The sequence below is a fragment of the Miniopterus schreibersii genome (assembly GCF_964146895.1).
Source record: "Miniopterus schreibersii genome assembly, chromosome: 7".
In the NCBI taxonomy this organism is placed as follows: Eukaryota; Metazoa; Chordata; class Mammalia; order Chiroptera; family Miniopteridae; genus Miniopterus; species Miniopterus schreibersii.
Window position 1 is genome coordinate 30,342,494 of NC_138108.1, and position 26,112 is coordinate 30,368,605.

Here is a 26,112-nt window from a genome sequence, read left to right on the forward strand (position 1 = left end):
AACTTGAGCAAGGTAATAATGCTGTAAGTGGCAGAGGGAGGGCTCAAGCAGTCTGCCTGACGCCAGGGGCAGTGCTCTCAGCCAGTATTCAGTATCTACTAGGCCAAGAGATTTCCTAAGAAAACCTGAGATGAGATTTCCTCACCAATACAATACCAAGACTAAAATATGTTGTGATGGGAAATCAGAAAATAGCAACTAAGAAACATTTTATAGAAAAATCAGAGATGCTAATTTTCTGTTGAGACGCTAACCAAAGGTGTGCGGTTTTTTTTAATTGAAGAAAAAAGAAGGGAACCAAACAGGCTACTCAATGGAAAATGTCAAAGATATCTTCATTCTTTGCGTTGGAGGCTCTAAGACGAAATGTGAGTTTTGGGTTAATGTGAATAGAGCCCTTGCTACAGCTCTGGCAGCAAGTAAACAACTTCTTATCTCAGTGGCTCATATTATTCTGGTAAATGCCAATGGATAGTCTAAAAAGATACCACTGGGCTCATAAGCAACCCTCCTTTTATATCTGAGTATGAGAGCAGCTAACAATTGTATCTTTGTGTGGTCTGACAAACAGCACTCCTAATTAAGATGGAAGCAGCCACCAGGAGACCAAAGGCAGCTGCTCCTCTGGACAGAAGTGCCTTTGCACGAGGCAGGCCTGAGCGCTGGTGCTCCACCCACACCCACCCGAGCTTCACACTCACCACCTTCCTGGCTCTCTCCTTCTACAAATATTTGTAAAACTCCAGGAAGATTAGTTAACATTACATTAGTGTCCAGATAGAAAACGAGGTGCCCACTTCTGGCAAGATAAAGTGTCATGTTTATTTACAATTATTAACTAAAAAAAACAAGTACATAAAAACCCAAAGAGTCAAAGAAACTAAAAGCTAAGAATAAGGAAGTGAAGAAATTGGTCACCAAATGCCTCTAGTTTTCGTTGTACTCTGAATACTCCAACATTCTTAAAATAGCATATAAAACCCTACGCAAACGTTTCCCAAACTGTGTTCAGAGGACTGCCTGCAGCAGAAACACTTAGGGTGCTTATTAAAAATGAAGATTTTAAAATTAGGACATAAGAACAATTCGAATGTACACTAAAATGAGGCCTATCTTACATAATGTGGTCTTCTCTCTGACTCATCTGGCCCATCCCCACTCACCTTCTCACTCTTTCTCATCGCATTTGCTTTCTTTCACCTTCTGCAAATGTCTTAAACTCCTTCCTGTCCTGGGGCCTTCAAGCCAGACTCTCCTATTAATCCTACTCCACCCTTCCTCTCATTCAAAGCTTAACCATCACCTATCAGGGAAAACCAGCCGCACCTATTCATCCAGATAAAATGAGGTCTTCTTGCTATACCCTCTCCTAGCGCTCTGTACTTTTTATCATTTATTCCCATCATATTTGCTTAAGTATTTTTAAAGAAATAAAATGTTAGAGATACAGCTAACTATCCCTGCCCCCCCCCCCCACTCTATTCTCCTTCCTCCCAGAGGTAAGCTTTACTGAAGACTGGTATGCATGTCCTTATATTTTAACAACACTGTAGTGTCTCATAACTTCTTTTATAGGTGTATAAAAAGTCATATGGTACATACCATTTCACCTCCTTTGTAAGTTAATAAACTAGATCTACAGGTCAGTATGAACAAATCATTTATCATCATTTTAATTATTTTAGTAATTACTTATTCAGTGTCTGCATCCTCTAGATTGCAAACACCAGGAGCTGGATCATACTTGTCTGCATATCCTAAGCACTTTACAAGTTCTGGCACATAAAAGGCAAGAAATATTGTTTGAATGAAGAACTAATTAGTGAATGAATAATAAACAGGATAATGCTAATTTATATAAAACCTGAACTACTCCATCAAATGGAATTGGCTATGTATCTTGAACTAATCCTGCTTGTATGTTGTTTATACAAAAACTAATGAAATAGTAGGGGAAAACTGGGTTTTAATAGGAAAAAGGTAATTTCAAAGGCTGTAAATTTTAATTTATATAGAGGGATCTAATCCTGGACATTGGTGGGGGATCTACATATAGTACCAGAAATGAAGAGAACACACACAAGAGGAAAACAAAATTCTTGGTGTATAAGAGATAAAAAATTGTTTGGTAACTAAGTAAAACAGGGACTAACAATATTGAAGTGGAAACCTAGAAACCAGAAGAGTTCTGGCCACTTTCTTAGAGCCACAGGAATGGGAAAGCAACTTCATAAAAAGAATGAGCTATTTGACTCCTCTTGTACCATAGCGCATTACTACAAAAGCAATACTGGAAGGAGAACAATCTAATTGGAAAGGGGTACATTTGCTGCCAACTTGCCAGAGTAAGGGCATTGGGATTAGGTAGAAATTACTTTTTAGATACACTTTAATAGCAGAATTGTGTTTCTTCATAGTCCAGTATACATGGCATATTTTTGTGTGATTTTGCTTATACTTAACAGTCCTTAAACTCAACCTCAAGCATATATTATACAAGGATGACTGTAAATGGCTCTAAATGAGGATAGAAAATGTGATCTCATCACTGAATCATTCCAGTATTACTGGTTTTCAAAAAAAATTTTTTTTATACTGAAACAAGTGCAGATGTGAACAAAGATACATTTATTTTTGGATGTTCCAGATCATAGAACTGTCATATATAAACAGGATTTATAAAAGCCCCTACTTTGAGCTCTACAAAAAGCTCTAAAGAGTCAAGGCTTATAAAGGTTTTAATAAATTGAGTTTAGCTGATAGACATTTAGAGGGGGCAAATAAGAGGACTTAAAAATGCATTTTCTAAAATGAGTCTTCAGAGTTACAATAAACATCAGACTTTAGTGCTAACATACTAATTTATACTTAATGCTGTAAGAATATACAAGGAAAAATTTTTAAGCAATAAAAATCACTTATATCTACAATAGAGCTAAAGAATGCTTTTCATAGTAAGACTATTTTAATAGTAAGAATGACTTTAATAGAGCTGACTGTGTAATCAAGTAATATTGGATTTTATTTTCCCACTTGGATCAACACTTTATAAATGTGATCATGTCAGATGATGTCAACTGGAAGTCCCCCAATGGTTTCCTAGCACACCTAATTTTCAGTGAGTCTCTCTGGAGATCAGAATCTCTTTTCTGAGTGAAATACATATATGCATATATTAAAATCAGAATACTAGTGATATGGGGTAGAGACTGCCTGCATCACATGTTACAGTGAAAAATGAAATTATCACAGAATAACCTCATTTAATATGAAATGTCCCTGAATTCTTGGTCTATCAAGGAACTTTGAAGTTGTTAATGTCATTACATTTTCATGGAATATCCCACTTTTATTAGCAAGGACACATTGGTTGTCCTCATATATAGTCAAGAGGATGGGCTCTGGAACCAAAGCTACCTGGGCACAAATCCTGGTTCTATACACCTAAAAGCTGTATGACCTTAAGGAACTTACAAGACCTACATAAATCTATACAGATAATTCTCAAAACATGCTTTGCACTGATGGCTGAAATCAAGTACTAGTTATTATCAATGATCCTAAAAGCCATGCTATTCAAATTTTGACGTTACTAGTTTTCTGCTGATGGTGTACTGTGCATGCCTTGTTGCTGGAGTAAACGGAAATCGTTGACATTGGAAGCAAAAGTGGAAATCTACAGAAAACTACAGGATTTTCTATTAGCAAACTAGACTGCCTGGGCAACCCGATTACCTGGGTTTAGGGCCAAACTTTTGAGGACTCGTCATTGCATGCTCAGTTCTAGTCTAGTTACTGCTAAGCTTCCTGCAATAAGGGACCGACAAAGGAACTCTAGACTTCCAAGGTCTTTGGGCACAGGCAATAGGCATGGACGGGACATTCTTTTCCATTTTAAATAATTGTCAATTTATATGTATGGTAATTCCAAACCTGCAATTAAGGTTTTTAAGGGATTAAATCTTATGGTTTACTGTCCTATGTCAGAATGAATTAGAATGGGACATTTTCCTGAGGCCAATTTTACTCCATTTCTGGAGAAGGAAAAGTTAGTGATAGAATGGACAAATACTATGTTTCAAAAACATTAAACCAGGTATTATGAAATTAAAAAGTTAAATGGATTTTTAAGGCAGAAAACAAAACTCAGAAGTTCATGTCTGTGGTATATCACATTGGGCTACCTATCCATACCTTATGCCCAATCACCCAGTACTCATTGATGCTAAATACAAAAGCACCAGGTAAACCAGTTTCAATCTGTTAAGAACTTCTGCAGAAGACCCCAAATTCTTAACACAAAATTCTAAGCCTCATAATGGCATGAATAAGAATTTTTGCAAAGCAAAAACTACAAATCCCAATATGCAAATGAACTAAGACAGGAATAAGTAGACCATTACATGACAAAGCCCGACATGTGAGGGATGCCAATGAACAACAGTGCTGACTCTGTGGCAGATATATATGGTGGATGTAAAACAAAATTGCACAAAAGCGACAAAATAAAAATGAAGTTTCTCAAGTTTTTATTTCTTGGCTAAAAACATAGCAAATTAGTTTTCTTTATCCTTTGTTTCTCCTTAAGGTGAAAAAGAAAAAAGTCATACATGCTCTAAGTTCTGTTGTAATAGCATGGTTTTAGTTGAAACCTTCACAAACAGGTAAATAGAAAGTTAAGCTCTTCTTCCTCTCCTCATTCTCTCAAGTTTCTCTTTCAGGTAAAAAAAAAAAAAAAAAAAAAAGAGAGTGAGACATTAAGGCAGGAATATTTTATTGGCATGATTAAAGAGGGTTAATAGTATTAGTAACCACAGAATTTTAACAAAATCAAAAATCACTTGTTCTGTCATTTTATCAAGAAGTGCTAATAAAGTTTCATTGTGCAGAAATTGTAACATTTATTTATCTCATTTCAAGGTAGAAACAATATGATTTAGATCATTTCTTTATTTAAATTATAAATCTTGTGCATATAACTGAACCCACAGATGTATGTATCTGAACTTGAATGTAAAATAATAAGTGATCAACAACAAGTTATATTATATTGAAAAAAAGAAGTTTGGACTTTTAACACGTGTTTTTTAACCTTTGAAAGAAAATAAAACTAGAATGGCAAGTGTCAATAATATTAAAAGATTTGGTAACAAACATATCAGCAATACGAAGATTTGAAAATGAAAACCCATTTTAAGAGCAACTTTGATATAATTTTTAAAATATCTGATTTTCAGCCAAAAATGAATTATGATAGGAAAGGATGAAAAAGAAAGAATATTTGAAATGAATATATTTCAAGTTTTTCAATTAGGATCTTTAATTTTGAATGACTGTGAGAAAGAACAAAATAAAAGATCTTAAACTGAGTTCAATTAGTAATTTATACCATGGTTTTTATACATCATTAATCTCATTTAATGGAAGAAAGTCAAAACTTAAGTTTTATGCTATCCTTTCAAAGGACAATTTATAATTGTCCCTTAGTAGTAATTCATGAAAGGCACACACAAAATAATGAAAACTACTAATTTTAACCTTAAAGTTTAACACAAGGCTAAAGGTCATGATTTTAATTTGGATTTTACAATGGAATGGCCCAAATATGAGTAGTTATACTTTCATAATTGATGCTAATATTTCAATATCATTCTATTTGAATAGGTATAATGTGAAATTAAGCAGAGTTTATACTAAATCAGAGCCAGTCTCCTAAAAGTTTGGGATCTCACCCATATAAACTTGTGGGGAGAAGAGCTACCTAGACAAGTTTAAATTTTGAGAATTAAGAAACTAGTACTTTTTTTTAGAGTAAAAATATTTAACTTATAACATTAGGTCAACAAAGGTTTTAAAAAATTAATGCATTTTAAGAAAAGCAATATACATTTCCTTCACAAGTAAAAAATAAAAATCCTAGAATTATGGAATAGATTGGTACTGAGGACAATTAACATGGTAGAGTAATAAACAGACAAGTGAGGACCTTACTCTGAAACACTCAAAGGTCCAAATGTCTAAAATAAAAACAACAGAAGCAATTATATATTTTGCATAGTATGTACTGGGGAAGCTAACTTGTGAAGAAAAAAACACGTATTTGTCTAGAACTTTAACACTTTGCTTGTTTAAAATCTTTTTACTTATATATTTAACCTAACCCCAAAGGAATTTATTTTTAAAAGCCAATGGTGCAACATTTATTTTTAGAGTCACATTTCTACCACACTTACTTTCTTTCAAAGGTTCCAGGATAATGTTTATTTTTAGAACTACTGTGTAATTGTAACATTCACTTCTAATTTTATCAGTCCTTATAAACTGTGGTATATGACTGCTTTTAGAAAAATACAAGTAAGTAGTTTAAGTAAATACTGATGGGACGATCAGTCTGCCGAATAACAGTCGTATTAACACTGCCAATTACACTTCTCATTAAAAATGAATGAGCAACAAACAAAAGGCTGTCCCAACAAACACAAAACAGACCAACCCATCAAAAACGAGGAAAAACCTGTAAAGATGTTAACTGAGAAAGCAAGGTGCTAAGAAACCTGGAAAAGGGAATTGGGTGGAGTGGGAGTTTACACCAGATAAACTTTACGATTACTTTCAAGCTCAATTATGTATGTAATTCTAGTAAATTGCAAGATTATGGTAAATGAAAGATCATCAAACATCTAGAAAGGTTGAACTATATTTTAAAAATAAAACAAATTCTTCAGCTGTTTACAGATATGAATTGAAATTATAACTCAGGGTTCTAAGTGGAATTGCTGGACAGAGGAGATTTTCATTATATAGACAAAAATCACCAAGAATACAATATGAAAACAAAAATTTTAAACTATTTCAAGTAAGAATTTCGTGTTTCAAAAGCTAAGCTTTCCAAGATAATTATAATCATCTGCAGTATTAGGTTGAAGGTATTTCAGCAGGTATATACTTAATGAAAAAAATCATTGTTTTTAAAAATACAGTGCCCAGAAAAATCTTGTCTTCAGATATTAAAATTTGGCTTAAAAATAAGTACACAAAATTGTTCTTACCATTGAGATTTTAACTAAAATATTTCTGAATTGCTAAATGAGATTTAGAGTTAAAAATCAAATAACAGCATTGCCCTGGCCACATGGCTGGGTTGGTTGGAGCTTCCTCTCATACACCAAAAGGTTTCCGATTGGATCCCCAGTCAGGGCGAGTACGGGAGGCAACTGATCAATGACCTCTCTCACATTGATGTTCCTCTCCTCCTCCCTCTCTCTCCCTTCCCTTCAAACAAACAAACAAACAAACAAATAAATACATAAATTTAAAAAAACATATCTTTGAGTGAGGATTAAAAAAATCTAATAACGTTATGAGATCAACTGCCAGAATTTGTCATTCCATTAGTTTTTCCCATGAGCTTCCATCCTGAACTGCTTAGACTTCATCACAGCAATCAGCCAAGGATCGTAACTTGTTCATTTTTAAATTTAACCAATATGTAACAGTTCTCAATAAGTGTTTTGTAGTTTATGCATAAATACCACAGATACTACCAAAAAAAAGCAATGCACCTAAGGTTAATGGATTAGGAAGCCATTATAACAGTTTTAATCAACACAGGCTTTACCCATTTTGCATGTCTCTAGAGGTACAACTGACAAAAATTACTCAAGTGGACCTACAATCTATAAAACAAATGGTAAACTAAGTCAACCTTAAAAAATTTCCTTCCTTTCATATGATCAGAAAATATAAACAGAAAAGAACATTTTAAGACCATAGTAACAGAATCAACTCATTAAAAAAATATAAAAGATTTACGATTGGTCTACTTAACATCAGTCTACTTAACATCTTCTGTTTAAGAAGTACCCTTTCTATTACTATTTAATAAATTAAGAACTCTAAGAAACATCAAGTTTTACCAGATGTTTTTTGTTGGAAAGATTTTTGCCCTAGATGCTTTATAGTAGTTTTAAAAACATAAGTATAGAATAAGACGGTGTAATTTCTAAATTTCTTCAAGTCACATGCAATGTGTGGTACTCACATTAATAAACTACTCGTGGGGTAAGGGGAGGGAGAAGAAGAATAAAAGAACCTCTCATAGTCCAATTATATTTCTTCCATTTCTAAGCAATGTAAGAAACAAACGTTTTAACTATGTTACAATTTGAAATAAAAGTGGCTGAATTTGACATACTTGGATGTATGTTCATGTATAATTTTGCCCTTGAACTCCATGACAGAAAATAGTCTACGGTCAAGTTTATTCTAAATAAATCTAAGTGAAAATCTGAGGGATATGCCATGATGCATCATAACAAGTTGCATCTCCAACATTTGGTTTTGGTTTTATTACACAATGTAAATATTACATTTAATATAAAATGGTAAAGAAGAAATTAAGCAGAAATTACATTACTTTTTTAAAAAATGCATGCAAGCATTTTCAAGACCTCTAGGAGAAAAGCCAAAATTTTTACAAATGAACAGTAAAGCAGATTCTTAAAACTAAAAATTGTGCACAAGTTTAGAATCAACTATGGCATAAACTGCTCAAACTGAGAAATACATTATTTAAGCTGAATACAATCTTTCTATATAATAAATTCTGGAAACTGTTTTAAAGTCTACTTCCACATGAAACCTGATGTTCCTGCTTCCCCTTTTATGGAATTCCCCAGTATTGTTCCTCTCTTACCCTGATAGTGTTGGTAGTGAATGATAGCAACAACAGAAACCACATATTAAGGTTAAATTGAACAAGTAAAGGTTTTATAAATTCTGAGGCAGCAAAAATGTTAGGCGTCCTTTTATGATAGAACTTAGAATAGGAACAGGTCACTGAAACATTTATACATAATAAACTATGTGGAAAGAATTGATTTCAGAATATGAATAGATGGCAAGATACACATATATATACACAAACATAAGCATATATAACAAGTACATTATATATAGATTATCATGATATAGATTGACATATCAGTCTATATCAGTGATTCTTTCCACATATATACATGCCTATGAGACTACACTGTGAGTCTAAGACAATTAAGCTCTTTGGGTCACCTCTCCCTTTGCATCAAATGGGTTAAAAATATCACCACTACCAACAACAAAAAAACCCCAATGTATCTTTTAGGACATGTGATCATAAACTGTTGCATATTGAATATACCTGACAGTCTTTATTTACTAGCCCCAAAATAACTTTATGAAAAAACCCCACAGATAAATACAAATGACTGTAAACAACAGTATTTCCCCTTTAAGTACTTTTAAAACTTCCACAGTATATTTGGGATGTCTTTTCTGAATATGAATGGCAGGTTTCATCAAACAGAAAAATTTTAAGTACTGTATGTAATCCACAATGCATGGAGACATTATAATTTGGACCATGCTATGGAAATAAGCCAAGTTCCTTCTGAATATTAAATTCCTTAAAAATAGTTAAGGTAAATGTCTATATTATAGTTATTTCACTCAATATAAATTCTACCGAGATTATCTTCAATTTGATTTAGCAATATGTTTTTCCTACTCTAGATTACAGATTACACAGTCAATAACATTAGTGATATTCTTCCTCAGAAGCAGGAAGAGACTGCAAATAGGGTAGTGTTTTGTTTTTAAGTTGTCAAACAGAAAACAAAAAACCCCCCAAAATCAGGAAAAGTCTTTATTCAATACTGCTAGTATAGCCCCCAAAATCCCACCAATGCTACACTGCATTAAAAAAAAAAAAAAGAATCTAAGGAAGAAACCTTTTGGAGTATTTCTAGTTTTCTCTTCACAGCAGTCTCAAAAATAATTAAGACTACAAAGCATTTTAATAGTATCTTCATAAAGGATAATTTTTTTAAAGTTAAAATTGCAACTATTTGTTGTATTTAAAATGCTGGAGTTGCTGTCATAAAATAAAAATAAAAAAAAAAAAACAATAAAATCAGCTTAAAATAAATTTATTGTACAATACAAAAAGTAGGCATACTAGAAAATAAAAGATACATTATTAAATATACAAGGCAAATGAAAGCTAAATAACACAAATATTTTAATCCAAACATGAAGATTAAAATGCACAACATTTATGCTAAAAATAAAGTATTTCAAGAAGGATATGCATTTCAAATGAAATGTTAATGATGAATGAAAAGAAAAACAAATATGCTAACTTCTAAGTGCTTGAATATCAAGAATCAGTAACGGCATAAAACATTAAATCCAACAATACTGGGTATTTTTCAAGAACTGTATTTGAAAAGGTATTAAAAATACTGAAGGAATTAAAATAATGTTAAATCTGGCAAAGATTTTCCCTTTTATAAAAAAGTAAAGTTGGAGGGCCTATTCACAAAATCTTCCCTCATCTTCCATTTATATCTTTCTACAAAAATTTCTAGATGTTCATCTTTAACAAGATTCTATAAACACAGTAGCTTAAATAACTCTACTTTACTGGTAAGTGTGCATTTAAGCCTTACCAACATAATAAAAGTGCCACAAATTAACAATTTTGAAATCTATACAAATATGAACACAAAATGAAACATTAAATTTTCATTTTAAAAAGCAGTGTTGGGGAACCTTTTTTTTGCCAAGGGCCATTTGGATATTTTTAACATCATTCATGGGCCATACAAAATTATCAACTCAAAAAAAATTAGCTATGAATAAAGCTCCTGGATTTATTAAATTTTGAGTCTCACCTGTGGTTGCCTTGGCAGGGCCAGGCCAAATGACTTTAGGGCCCATGGGGCCAGACGTTCCCCACCCCTGTTATAAAGTTACAGATAAAATAGTTAAAATAAAGCCTTTTTTGCAAGCTGTCAAATAAGGCATTCAGTTCCCCAAACCACAAATGGCTCTGGTGGAACTTATACTCTCCAAAGGTATAGCAGAGGTGAGGCCTTCACACACACTACTCTCCTGTAAACGGCCAAACCAGAAGTATCCAGTTAGAATATGCATCTGTACATTAGAGGAACATTCAAGTAACCATGAAATCCTTGGTAAAATCCTCTAAAACTTAACATAATTATTTAAATATATAAGTATATTTAACATGTTAGCCCAAAAGGCTTTTGAACAACACCTTTGGGAGAAAATGTCTTTTCCAAGTATCATAGTTCCCAAACTCAAGACATCCTATGATCAGGATTTTCTGTATCTATATTTGCACTAGTTCTAAGTGACCCAGTGAAGTCTTTTTTGCTATACTGTGTTTACTTTTACAGACTTTACCCTACCGTATATATGCCATGATACTAAGAAACTATCAAGTTCTCCTTCTAGATTCCACCCCTATGCCTCCAAAATCTACAAGTTTAAAAATGAATTAACAACAACAAAAAACACCTTGAAGCTGTGGGAAAATGTGGAGAGAACTAGAGAGGCATATGGTGGAAGGAAGAAGTGTGAATAGGTCCTACAGAATGTTACAATCACTTTGCCAACACAGACTTTAAATATAGGGAATTCTTTGAAATCAGGTTGTGTAGAACCTATAGTCCTCTTAAAAACAAGTTTTGATTCTCAATATTCCGTTTTTATAACAAAACAAATAGATTCAGATCTAATAGATATTTTAGTAGAATACTTTCTACCTTTGGACTGAATTAATTTCCTAAGTACTCTAAAAGAGGTCAAATAGAGCAAACTTTATGAGATGTTGTTATAATTTATCATAAAAGATTCATTAGCATTTGTAAAATTATTAGAATTACTAAAAGCTAAAAACCAAGAATCACCATTTATATTTAAATATAACAGAAAAAGTTATGTGGATAATATGAAAATAAATTGTTCAGGTAAACATTTCACTTGAAGACACTCACTATTGCCCCTTCTGAGTAACCGTAGCTTTTTAACAGTGAAACGTCATTATCTTATATCTGAAATTCTTTGGCTGGAATGTTTTAGTAACATAAGACACTCCTGTACATGACAATTCTGACAGAACACAGGGGTTGCAAAGTTATAAAATATTTGATAAAATTTTAAATAAATAAATTTAAAAAATTTTAAAGCCAATCTATCACTAAAAATGGCATAAAATATAAACTTAAGCTAATTTTATAATCTACTGTTATATTAAATAATTTGGGATTATTTTACCTTTTTAAAAGTTTTGTATTTAGCATAGAAATATTTTCTATTGCCACTACAGACATCACGTCAGTTTTAAAACTGGAAAAGAAAAAATAAAATGTAATGAAACAAGTTCAATGTGTGGGTTTGAACCAAGAAATTTCAGATTTCTGTCACTATTTTAAATGGGATTATCTGACTCTGTAGCTAAAATTTTAATTACACCGAGAAAAATTAAAAAAAAAAATTTCCTGTTTGCATTTTTAAAATAAAGCAAGTTTGCTTTATTTATTTATAAACTTTTTAAAAACTGACAAATCTTTTTAATCTATTATCTTTACACAAAATTAAAGAAAAAAAAGTTTTATGGTTTCAGCACCCAAGGTTGAGAACACAAAAAACTCAAATAAATATAGTATGCAAAAAAGCTAAAGATATTTGAAAAGTTAAATGAAGAACATTCTGAATCTAAAACTCATTGCTTTAGCTTTTCTCTCCCAGACTTTCCATTCTATATACTACAGTTGTAGAGATGTCCTCATTTGACTCAGGTGATACTTTTTTCCACACTGTCTCTTTTAAAGCAAGTTCTTGTTGGAGACTTTCATAGTCCAGTGGTCCAAAGGAATGCTAGTTGTTCAAGCAACATACATAATTTATTAGTGCACTTGAGTGAAGAAAGGTCCAAGCTATAAAATGGTATTTTTCAATGAATGTTATTAAAATCTGTTAACATTTTCACCCACCACCATTTGATGTTTAGCTCCATGTTACTCATGTTGACGCTCATGGAAGCTTCTATTCTGTTGATTTTGCATAATTCTTATATATTATTAGAGGTTACTTTGATTGGAACTAATGACATGAAAATTTACTTAGTATATGTATTAAAATATTTCCTTTCTACCTATCAGTGCTTCAAAATTAGTTTTAAGTCTAATTAGGTAATTTTATTATATACATTTTCCATAAGGATGCTAAGAATTTAATTAAACCTCAAAACAAGTCCCTTGGTCGAGTGAACAACAATGAAGACAAAAAAAAAAAAAAATCTTGTTCCTAAAATCTAAGTCCTGATTCTTCATACTAGCTCTAAAATAGTAATATATATGTATAATAATATGAAGCCAAGCACACTAATAAGAAAATAGTACTTTAAGAGTATCAGGAATACTGCATTAAACACTTTTCATAGAAAAATATTTCATCAACAGTGAGTCATAAAACTTATTATGAGGCTTTGTATAAGCCTCTCACTAATACTATAATCCCTTTCCATTTACATATCCATCCATGTCAAAAGAAACTTCAAGACTGTAACTGACAAATATTAACAGTAAAAACAGGCTTTCTTTTTATAGCATATAGCACTTTCTAACATGTCTTAACAGAATCAATTCTTTAAAATATTGCTTAAAATAGCAAAAGAAAAAAAAGGGGGGGGGGAGGAGAAGAAACCCTGCTGCTAGGCTAAACAGTTCCAATTTAAATAAAACAGCAATATTTAATATTTATGAACTACTGGTCCAGGATAAAAATGTCAACAATTTGTTTACACTCATTTTGATTAGCAAAGATATGAGGCCATTACCAATTAAACTTAATTTTATTTAAACTAATGAATCTCATTTTCTCTCTCTTAAAAAAAATATTACATAATAATCTAAATAAGAATTGTGCTTACCCTTTGATCACCACCTTCTCTTCGAGGATCAAGTTTTTTTGCAAAGTGTCTCAAATTATCATAGTTATGGAAATTACACAGAGAAACAAGATCCTGTAAATTAAGAGAACAGGTATAAGAAATTAGCTATTGTTATTTTATAATTTAACAAATTATACTAATACAGTCCAACTTTACTATTTCATGCAAAGCACTACTGCATGTTAATAAAGTAGCATGTTCCATCAAGAGGACTGAAATCAGAATAAGTAGATATGGATACTGCCTGGCCAGTGTGGCTCAGTGGTTGAGGGTAGGCCCATGAACCCAAGAGATCACTGGTTTGATTCCAGGTCAGGGCACATGCCTGGGTTGTGGGCTCGATCCCCAGCAGGGGATGTGCAGGAGGCAGCCAATTGATGTTTCTCTCTTATCAATGTCTCTTGTCTCTCTATCCCTCTCCCTCCTTTCCTCTCTCTAAAAAATAAAAACATATTTTAAAAAAAGATATGGATACAAATTTTGAAATCACTGCTTACTAGCATGATCATAGGACTCAGCAACTCAAGTTGTTTAACTTTCATTTCCTATAAAATGGGCATTATAATAACAGGTCATATGAAAGAAATCTTTCAAATAACTATAAAACATCACAAAAATATTTAGCAAGCGTTGGGTCACAACATACAATACTGAACTAGTCAAGTGTAGTTATAATTTTAAATTGCAGTGCTTATTTCTTCAAAAAAAAAAATTCAAAAGGTAGTCCATCTATGGATAAAGATATTCAACCATGCAAGATTAAAGATGATACAATAAACTATAATAATCTTAATTTATGTTAGGTTTCAAATTACTTCTCCAAGTTAGTATCTTTTGCTGAGCTTTTGGAAATGGAACCATAAATATTAAAATATAAGCATCAAACAAATGTAATTTTCTGTGAGAATGGTTATATGAAAGCTGTTTTGGTAGAGGTAATTTGAAGTCCTCTATGAGTACTTCCATGGCTACCTAGTAACTGGCAGACAGGCAGGTAGAATGCCAACAATCAGCAAACTATGAAATTGAGCAAAAAAATAGAATCAATGGATGGCTCTACTTATATGACCATTATTTTCACTAAGAAAACATGCTTACATGACAGAAGTGAATTCCCTTAACACTGTTGCCCATTTTGTCCAAAGGGGGAGACCAGCACATCATGCCCATGACATTGGGGACAACTAAAAGAATGCCCCCAGCAACTCCAGATTTTGCAGGAAGACCAACCTGAAAATAATTTGGAAAAAGGGACATTTTAAAATAAGAAAAGTTATGTCCAATAATAGGTAATTGGTTAAAAAATTATAATATATAATTCTATACAGTAGAATTCCAACCTTTAAAAATGTTGCAGGTATTTACCAACATGTTTATAATGTAGTAAATGAAAGAGTTATAAAACAGTTGGGATATATTTAAATATAGAAAAAATTTTGAAAGATATACTCTAATTTGTGGAGCTATGTTTTTATTTTCTTCTAATTGTTTTATAATAAATATGTATTGCTTTTAAGTACAAAAAATATTTTCAAAAAGTATTTTATGACTAGAAAATAATGAGAAATTATATCTTCTTAAAAGATTCTTTGTGGTATACTGTCAGAGAAATTGTGAGAAATAGAGATAAGATGGTAATTCAAATTAATCCTCTTCAAAACATTTACCTTTACGTTATGCAAAACTTGACAACAATTATGATAAAATACAAAATTAGCATCATCAGGACAGTGTTCTTTAATGGCTTACTAACATTCACTGAGTTCCTCTTGTGAGAAATAATCTTGCACAAAACTAAACAAAACAAAACAATCACCTGAATGGGATCTACCAATTTATAGGGAATACAAGGGACAATGGAAGGCATAAGCAAAATCTAGACTGTGAGAAACTGTGCACCATAAATGACCCAGTTTTTTCAACCAAAAATAACAAGCAAAAAGAAAGAGGTCAAGGGGGAAAGACTATAGATTAAAGAAGAAAAATAAAGGGAGATACAACTAATCATAATGTAAGGCACTATTTGTAGCCCAAGTCAAACACACTGCAAAATAATAATTTATAAGACAATCCAGATTATCTGAACATTGACTAAATATTTTGATGATATTAAAGATTATTATTATTCTTTTTATATGTAAGAATGGTGGTGTGGGTTTAAGAGCCCTTATCATTTAGAATTACAGACTGAACTATGACAAGGGTGGGGGAAGTAGGTGTACATACAGATGAAACAAAATTGGTCATGTATTGATAATTATTAAAGTTGAGTGATGCATAACATTAAATAAATCTGTTTTTCTGTTTTAAAATTTTCAAAATAAAAAATTATTTTAGAGTTTTTGCTTATTAACATAAGCATAATGAAATAAGTCTATACATTTTACGTTTGGCAAATGCACAATAGAGCTTAACACAGTGTATTTTTGTTTTAACTTTAATATACTTTAAGTCCTTTAAAACATCTATGGCTTTAATCAAATGTTAAACATCACAATATGCACTCTTTCTGAACTTAAGGAATTCTTGAGGTATGCTCCATAATGCTAAACATTAACAATAAAAGTAAAGTCTATACTACCCTGTATATTGGAATGCATTAAAAGAAGTGATGATGTCCTATAATAAAGCTTCAAGTTCTTAAGAGCATCTCGTAGACTGCTTAACTCTATTCCTTACCAATTCTATAACAAATTAACCTTGAAAACAAGCCTCTCTCTTAAAAATTAATGTACAATTTTAGAGGCAAAGTTCAAACTGCATTTTTAAAAGAACTAGTCCAGACTAGTTTCTTGCCAGAGAAAATTAAGATTAAACAATAACTTACGTGGAAAGCAAACTGCCCTGAGAAATCATACATGCCACAGGAATGCATCAAACTTAGTGTATTTCGAACTGCTTCAGGGCTCAGTACTCTTTCACCAGTAATTGGGCAGAAACCGCCATTAGCCAGTGTTGCAGCCATCACACTAGCGGATTCACAAGTTACTTCAATGGAGCATAGCTAAAAGGAAGCAAAGATCAAATTCTGAAAATTTAGGCTCACATTATTTTTAGTATTACAGTTGACTTCTAAGATAATCATGTTGCTTTCAATGCGAAAAGTTAGGTGAAATTATGCTACAGAAAATGAAACTGGGGCTCAGTAACTGAAATTAGGTCAGATGGCTATAAAGTGGCCAGGTTAGACTTTGATTTTACATTGATAGTCTGGATTCCCAACTTACAGTTCTTCACATTGGGCAGGTGACAAACTGTGACCTGGACTTCTATCAAAATCTACTTCATAACAACTTTCCTTATATATTTTTGACCAAAAAGGTCAAAATTAAAGCACCTTCAAAATAAAGACAGGCTAATATACGGTAAACTAGAAATTAATCATTTGTTACTATGTAGCTTCACATTACAGACCCATCAGAGGCACTAATGGTATTAAAGCTGTAAAAATGAATTGAACTGGAAATACTGGGGGGGAGGGGAAAGGGAGGAATATCCAGGAAGACTATCTTAAATTGAGTTCTGTACCACAGCAGATTATGAGTGGTCCTCTCCGCCATGAATATGTACAGAGTGGAGCTTGCTGCTCTAACTTCAAAGAAAACCTACTATGTGACACTTCAGAAACAAACTGAGAAAATGCAACTTTAAAATACTATGAACCCTTTGATAAATAACTCCTCGAAACAAAATTTAAAAGCTGAAAAAACAGAGTTCAATTTATAATAAGGAGAAGCCAATTTCTAGAACTGTACATTTTTGACACTTCTTAAATATGTGTTTGCAGAAAAAAATTTTCTCTATTACATTCTAAGTCGTGACTTCTCAGGAGATACAGACACGAGAGTATCTTTCCTCTTGGCCTAGAGCCAAGATTTCAGAAATGTCTATATTGTGCAAAAACGAGATACACCCATTTATTTATATACACAATTCATATATTTAAAGTAAATTACCTGGAAATAGAAGTCTAATATACCAACCATGTCTGTGCCTTCTGGAAAACACTGAAAAAATAGAAAGGTAATTAAAAACATAGGAACTCAGGGGAGGCGGAGAGATACACACATAGGTAAAAGGTACAAGATTAAATTTAAAATGTACATAAATGTTTTATTTTAATTGAGAACAAAATAGCACATAACCTATAAAAGGGTATAAACATGAAATAACAAGGAACAATAGAGCAAAATTACATCACATATAGATTTCTAGATAGTAATTTAACTGACAAAAATAAACTGATTCATAATTCATAAACCAAGTTACTGGACCAACCGCTTAAAAATTTTAAAAAATCAAGTGTAATCAACAATGGTCATTGATACTTTTGAGTGAAAGGGTGAATCCTTACGCAAAATTTGCATTAATATAACTAGTCAAATATTTGAATACTATCAGATACAAATCAATTTAGTAACATTAACACTTTGATAGCATTAACCCAAGGTTGTTTTGCAAAAACTTCTGAACCTTAAATAGTAATAGATAGTTGCTTAAAATTAATTGTTGAGTTCATATCTTTATATATTTTATTAAGTAAAAGAATAATTTGAAATAGAAACAAAATTTAAAAACCTTTTTTTCTTTTAAGTAATATCCTATTGCAAAATTTCGATCTCCACTCTCTCTTTCAGACTGAAACCTAGAAGAAAAAAATAACATTTGCTTTATTTTCTGTAAAAGTATGGTTCTGTAGTTTAATTTGCATATCAAAGTGCAGTATAAAGAACACTGACCTCATAGTCAAGACTGCTGGGTTCCAGTCCCAGTTCTGTCAATAGGCTTTCTAGCTATGTGGCCTTGGGCAAGTCATATAAGTCACAATTCTTTTGATCTTAATTTTCTCAGCTGTAAAAAGGTTAAAATGAACTAGGCCCTTTCTAATCCTCATATTTTGTGAATAAAGAAGCTAATTTAAAAATTACCAAACATTCCACCATTAAAATACACTAAAAATTACAGAACCTTCCGGCCCCTTCAAAATGACAATAAATAGCCCGGCCGGGCGTGGCTCAGCGGTTGAGCGTCGACCTAGGATCCAGGCGATCGGGGTTCGATTCCTGGTCAGGGCACATGCCCGGGTTCCGGGTTCGATCAATGACTCTCTCATCATTGATGTTTCTGTCTCTCTCTCTCCCTCTCCCTTCCTCTCTCTGAAATCAATAAAGATATATTTAAAAAAAAAAAAAAAAACCACACAAAAAAACCCAAAATGACAATAAATAGTCAATTCCAACTAAGGGAACACATGGAAATTTCACTGAAAGAGGGACACATGAAATGGGCTTTATAGCATTCATTGGATTAACATATTTCAAGGGGAAGCCCAGGCAGCAGCATGCACAAAGTTATAAAGGTATAAAATACAGGATTTCACTGAAGAATAGCAAATATTCTGATGTATCTAGGAAATGGGATTTACGGAGAAGAGTGGAGAAACATCAAACTAACAAAGGAGACTAGGACCAAACTATCAAGACCGATTCGTGCTAAAAAATGTAATAGCGCTTGATTGCCAACAAAATGAAAGCTTAAAGGCTTTTAAACAATTTACCTTGTCAGCTCTACATTTTAGGTTAGTGCTTGATTGCCAACAAAATGAAAGCTTAAAGGCTTTTAAACAATTTACCTTGTCAGCTCTACATTTTAGGTTAGTTCTGACATCAGTTGGGAAAGGGGAGAAAGAAACGATGAGTGATGTTATTAGGTGACTACTGTGATGAGGATTACAGGAAGCCTGAACTTAGGTAGTGGTGACAGAAATGAAAAGGAGAGGTATGACCAAACATGAGAGCAGTTGGACAAGTCTTCAGACTTGATGGGAAAAAAGAGAAAGTGTTACAAAGCCTAGATATCTCACAAAGTCTACAGAAAAAATGGTGATATCAACTGACATGAAGACACCTAGAACAAAGAGCAGTTTTGGAAACAAAGAGAATGAGTTTTGATTTAGACTTAATCCCACAATTTTGGGTATATATACTTGAGACTCAACCTAGTGACCCAAAGGCTGCTGAAAAAGAGCAACTGTGGGTGACACTCATTGATCATTGGTGGACAATCCCTTCTAACTATACATTTTAATAATTCTATAGTCACAAAAACAATGTTGGATATGGAAAAGTTCTTAGAAATAAACATGTCACCGTGCCATGCTTTTTTTAAAAATCCTCATCTGAGGATATGTTTTTGTTGATTTTGAGAGAGAGAGAGAGAGAGAGAGAGAGAGGGAAATCAATCAGTTGCTTCCTGTACATACCTGAACCAGGGATCGAACCTGCAACCTAGGTACATGCCCTGACCGAGAATTGAACCCGAAACATTTTGGTGTACGAGATGACGCTCCAAATGAGCCACCTGGCCAGGGCAACTTGCCAAGCTTTTTAAAAAAATATCAACACTATAGATAAAGGACTAACTACTGAACAATTATCAGTGCCTAGCATACAGTTCTATTCACCACTCTATCGAGTGCCTATTATCCAGGTCTTATGGAGGTCAGTCTAATGGTGATGATTGGGCAAAGACAGATATAGAATAAGATCAATGAAATATAGTAATAAGAGAGCACTGAAGAGGGGTGAGATGAGATTAATGAAAAACTTCCTGGGAAAGATACTTAAGCTGATGAATAAAAGTTGGTAAGGCAGACAACCTGAAAATTTTTGCCCTCTGAAACATACAAAGCATCACCTAATTCGTATTCATGCCAAAAATGTTTAAGCTTTATCTAATTACAGGGAAACAACCAGACCTATGAAAAATAGGGAATATCCACTACAGCCCCTGGACTAGATCTAACCTGCTGCCTGTTTTTATAAATAAGGTTCTTGGAACACAGCCTCATATTGTCTATGGCTACTTTCCTACTAAAACAGTAGAATTGAGTAGTTATAATAGAGACTACAAGTGTAAAATATTTACTATCTGGTTTTTCACAGGAAAAGTCAGTTAATTTCTGCTCTAGAAAACAACTGGTTGGTACACTTCAAAAAAAGCCACTTAAAAAATTTTTTAAAGCAAGGGACTAAGGCAGGTGGACTGTTTTACTTTTAAAAGACAAAAGAGACTTTGGTTAGTTCCTGGGGAAGAAAAAGGCCATAATAGGCATTTAGAGGACATTTGGGGAGATTTACATATTGATTAATATCATATTCTAAAATTAATGTTAATGTCCTCAAGAGTGTAAATGGTGTTGTAGTTATGTAGGAGAATGCCCTTATCCTTAGGATATATGTGCTAAGTTATTTAATAGTGAAGTATCATGATGTCTACAACTTAATTTCTAACAGTTCAGAATAAAAACCACCCACACACATGTACATTTACATGTGTGTACATATATGTGTATGTAGAGATACACACATATTTTTATCTGGAGAGAGGTTGATAAAAAGCAAATGAGACAAAATATTAATCAGAAAAGTAAGTAAATGATATCCAGATACTCTAGTAAGACCTAGAACCAACAAGGGAGAATAGATTAATTCTAAACACAATGTGTGCATATATATGAAGTAACAAAACAGTATTTAAAATAAAATTCTATAATCTAAATTTTTTTAATTTAAAGAGGAATGACCTGTTATAAAAACCTATGTTATATAGCAGACTCACGTTGCATTACTGAATCCAACATATTCATTACCAGCCATCTTATTCAAAAACTGCATCACCTATAAACCAAAATTAAAAAGTTTAAGTACCAAAAAACAAATATATGAAGAGTGTAGCATAAAAACTGAATTCTATATTGCACTTACATAGTCAAATTTTTCGGCATTATTCACTCCTTGCTGCAAAGAAACGAGAAACAAAAACGTTTATGAGGCCCCACCACAGTTAAGTTTTAAATGAATATAATATAAAAATTTCAAACTATCATTATAATTAATATACTGGCATTAGTACTTTTAAATCTAGGAAATTCTTCTAAAGTAACTTAATATTTACATAAACTATATACATATTCTTTCATTAACACCCATATGTTGAGAATGGATCTGAATTACAAAGGGAATGCTTTATTTTAAGTATGACTTTACCCAACCCAAAATTTACAGAATTTTAAGTACAAGTTACTCCAAATCCCTTATCTTTCATGACAACAGAGAATCTGCTATAAAATGTTATTTAACTTCATATTTTAAAAAACTTAAAATAAAGTTTCACCCTTGGAGAAAAATTAAGTATATAGAAATTATGGTTTTAAATTAAGAGCAATCTAATCATATTTTTAAAATAACCTTAAACCAATATTAGAGTTAGAAAAATGAGTTATGATGCAAAATTAATCTTTTATAATTCTAGTATAAGCAAACATTCTGAATAGATTTTACTAATGCAGAGAAAGCTCTACTTTTAATATCTCACTGGTATATAATAAAACTTGAACTAAAAAAAACCATATTTCACAGTCTCTAAAAAATTAGCTACATTTGCATTTGGCATTATGCCAATTCAGAATAAGGACGATGTATTGTTTCATTACTGCTATGTCTGACATGTTAGCTACTGCAAATGTCAATAGGCAAAACCTATGTAATGTAGATCAGTTCAAGTAGCCAAATGGTTTCATTTTACCTCAGCGAAGTTTACAAAGCAGTAAGTTGTAGATCTGAAATCAAACGTATTAATTGATGATATGCACCCAAAAGAAACAATACATCTCTAATTTTAAAACAGATTTAAAATAAAATAATTTGACAACTAGTTTTAAAAATGAAAATTTTTAACTTTACCCTCAAAAAAATCCAAAATATTACATTTAAAATTTTATTATGGGGAGAAAACCTGTATGAGAGTATTATTTAACTGAATAAAGCCAGGTTCATTCTCCACTTTATAAGTGGAATAGAATGTGGCTGATAATCTGTGAAACCCTATGAATCAACTTATTTAAGAAAGGATGTGCAATCACATATACAATCTGTAGCTGGAAAGAACACATTTTTTGGTCAAAATTAGGTACTAACAAAGCTTAAACAAGATAAGTATAATTTAGCTACAGCCATATTGTGATCACTATGTATTTTCTCTAAAGCACTTTGACATATTTTAAGTTTTCTTTCCTTATAATACACCAGAAATCAAAATGTAGAAATGTAACTCCAAAGCTGTTCAATGAAAAATAATTAAAAGAAGAAATTACCAACTTCATTGAACTGTTGCAGTTGTCAAAATATTCCATAGATCCTAATGCTGTAAAATATGTAACAACATTTAAACCACAAAAAACCTTTTTAACCTTTGAAAAAGCACCAAAAAAAAAAAAGAACATAACTCTTTTGGAAAAGGTTGTCAGCATTTGCATTGTGATGTCACATGAATAATTACTGGTTATACAGTTAATCAATGTAGAACAAGTTACACTGAACTTTCATTCTCTGGCCTAAATTGTGCCTCATAAAATTAACACAGATTTTCTTTATCTAGCTGTCGTGTTTAATAATAAAAAATAAGATAAAAACTTTTCCAACTTTAGACTATGGTCACATTCTTGTAGCTTACTAACTTCAAGTACAATTAAATTTTGCTTCTATGCTGTTTTTAAGAAACTGTTGATATTTACCAATGTCTATCATTATAAAAAATTGGGGTAAGCTGCTTGAAATGTTCTAGGCAAATTATGTAAAAAAGCAAAATAAAATATTCGAATGATTGTGTTGACTCAAGAAAGTCTTTCTAAAACTTCCCCATTTAAATGTAAAAGCTTAATGTTTGTTCTTATTATCTATCCTGGAAATAGCATTTAACTTAAGTCAATAAATATATTTGTCCCTGTATCTCTTGGAAAGATTTCATGTACCCTAGGGATATATGGAATCTAACAATCATTATAAGATGTCATGTTATTGTAATTTTGAAAACGTTACTGTATAGTTTATTTGCAAAGATAAATACACTCCATACAAAAAAGCAAATATGATATAAGAAAAACCCCACCATCATTATCAAGTAGTGGGGTGCAGCATTGTACAAGAACACATGAAAATTAAAGATAGGAATAGGTACATGGGGCTGGTCATACTAATCTGTTTATTTTGTGTATGTTTGAAAATTTTCATAAAATGTTAAAGGAAAAAAGTTATTTGCTAATAATTTCTCAGGCTAATTTACAAAATTGTTACTTGAGAATATTTTCTTTCCCTTTAAAACAGTAATTGGTTTTGCCCGGCCAGGTGTGGCTCAGCGGTTGAGCATTGACCTAGGATCCAGGAGCTCGGGGTTCGATTCCCGGTCAGGGCACATGCCCAGGTTGCGGGCTAGGCAGCCCATCAATGACTCTCTCATCATTGATGTTTCTCTCTCTCTCTCTCTCCTGCTCCTTTCCTCTCTCTGAAATCAATAAAGATATGTTTAAAAAACAAAAGAAAACCGTAATTGGTTTTTAATTAGCTCATGTATCAGTGGATATTTTCTATTACTAGAATAAGCTTGATTCTCTTACTATTTTAAATGTTTACAGATGTACGAGTTGAGAAATATTGCCGACAATAGATGAATAGATGGAAATAGAAAAGGTTTTATAGCAATGTCACTCAGTATTTTACACATTTGCCTCATTACATACAAAAGGCAGTAATCCTCAAGAATTATGCTTAATGCTGTTACAAAAACTAATTTGATTAGATTCTCTTTCCATTTTGCTGAAAGAACTGGAAACAACCTGGTATTACAAGAGGACTTGTTTCCAGGCATTACAGTGACTCAAATCCTCAATACCACTGACTCCATTATTTTAAAATGTTCTCTTTTATTGGTATCTGAGAGGTTTAAGAACCTGAAGCAGTGCACCACAGTAAAATTTGGGACATGTGAGAAGTATGCTGTTCTTTTAGAAAATGGAAGGAAACCTGGACCAAAGGCAGATTAACTTTTAAAAATGCATATATGAAAATTGAGATTTGGAGATTGATAATCTAAAACTATTAATGCCCCTTTTTCTCTTGGAAAAAAAATCCTATACTCAGGGGACATGTTTACCCCAGTTTTAAATCACTGTGCAGCATTTATTAGATATGTGTTATTTTAATCTTTAAAAAGTTACAGTAAATATAGCAGAAAAACTTTTTAAAAATAAACTGGATAAAATACATTCACCAAATTTCTAATTCATTGACCAAATGACTTTTAAAAAGCAAACCACACGGCTTGTTTGAAAAGGGTAGTTATCAGACCCTAAGATTAGAAAATTATATATATATATATTTATTTTTCTATAAACATACCTATCAAAGATACTAAAGAATCTAATATCTAAAATCTAAAGTTTCCTTTAAAGAAAACTTTTTGAATGAAAATTTGATAAAGAGGCAGGAGTTTTAATACTGGCTAACAAAAGAATGTAACTATATTATTGGACTGTTTTGACAACCTGTTTTTACAACATATTTGGGAACTGAATCATGTATTATACAATTTAACAGGTGAAAATATCAGTTAACAGGGATAAATTTAATATAAAAATGGCACTTAAAGTCATTGTAATAATGTTCTTTTGTATATAAATGCCTTGATACCATTCACAAGGCATCGAGATGTAAAAGCCAATTCACAATTAGAGACCTTTGAGAAAAGAGAAATAGAAGAGGCAAAAAGAAGTAACTGAAAATTTTATAACATACTCCCAGTTTAATCTTGCCACAGAAAATGCTTTAAACGCTAAATTCTTGGAGGATTATAACAGATATTACAGATAAATAATGTTCTAAATCTAGTTTTTTCATAGGTTAACTCTAAAAATAAAGCAACAGAAAAGTGAATTCTGTTGGCAATAAATTATTTTATTTCATTTATTTCAAACCCTGAATACATCAACTGATATAAACATTAAGTAAATAAACCAATATAATCCTTTCTTATGAATGTCAGTAAGTCCAAGGCGTCATCCATTGCTCTCCAAAGCCACAAACTGTCTTAAAAATGTGGCTTACAAACAAGTCTACCAGGTTATTGCTAACATGATCAAACCGAGCATTACATAGATATTAACTAAATCTGTCTTGATTTTCATGGAGCATGATTAAATTGTTTTAAGAGAAAGAAGGGGAAGAAAATCTCTGATTTTTTAAATTAAAAAATACTTCTGATTAAAAAAACTGAGCTTCTTCAAATGACAAAAACTGCAAACTACCACTAGAATAGAAATGCATAAACAAAGACGACAACGTAACTCTTTACTTTAAAAAAAAAGCAGAAGTGTGGCAATAATCTTGTAATGTTATCCTCATTTTCGAACCATAACCCTCAAGTTATCACCAGACCTAACTTTTAAATTGCAACTAGGTGAAACTTTTACCACTGGAATG

At 32.1% G+C, this 26,112-nt stretch overlaps 1 protein-coding gene across 2 annotated transcripts in view; it reads right to left on the reverse strand.

The window, feature by feature from the left end:
- GLS (glutaminase) overlaps nt 1-26,112 on the reverse strand; it is a 71,484-nt gene that overhangs the window by 16,376 nt on the left and 28,996 nt on the right. Inside the window, exons 8-15 of one of the 2 annotated variants that reach the window (XM_081141903.1) lie at nt 21,565-21,597; nt 21,419-21,477; nt 18,377-18,443; nt 17,755-17,805; nt 16,626-16,802; nt 14,897-15,028; nt 13,778-13,870; nt 9,957-12,723 (exon numbers count right to left, since the gene is read on the reverse strand). In XM_081141903.1, coding sequence (XP_080998029.1) covers nt 12,577-12,723; nt 13,778-13,870; nt 14,897-15,028; nt 16,626-16,802; nt 17,755-17,805; nt 18,377-18,443; nt 21,419-21,477; nt 21,565-21,597 — 759 coding nt within the window. In that variant the 3' untranslated portion in view covers nt 9,957-12,576. Of the gene's footprint in view, nt 1-9,956; nt 12,724-13,777; nt 13,871-14,896; nt 15,029-16,625; nt 16,803-17,754; nt 17,806-18,376; nt 18,444-21,418; nt 21,478-21,564; nt 21,598-26,112 lie in introns of those variants that run through there. The other variant, XM_081141902.1, reaches the window with a different exon arrangement.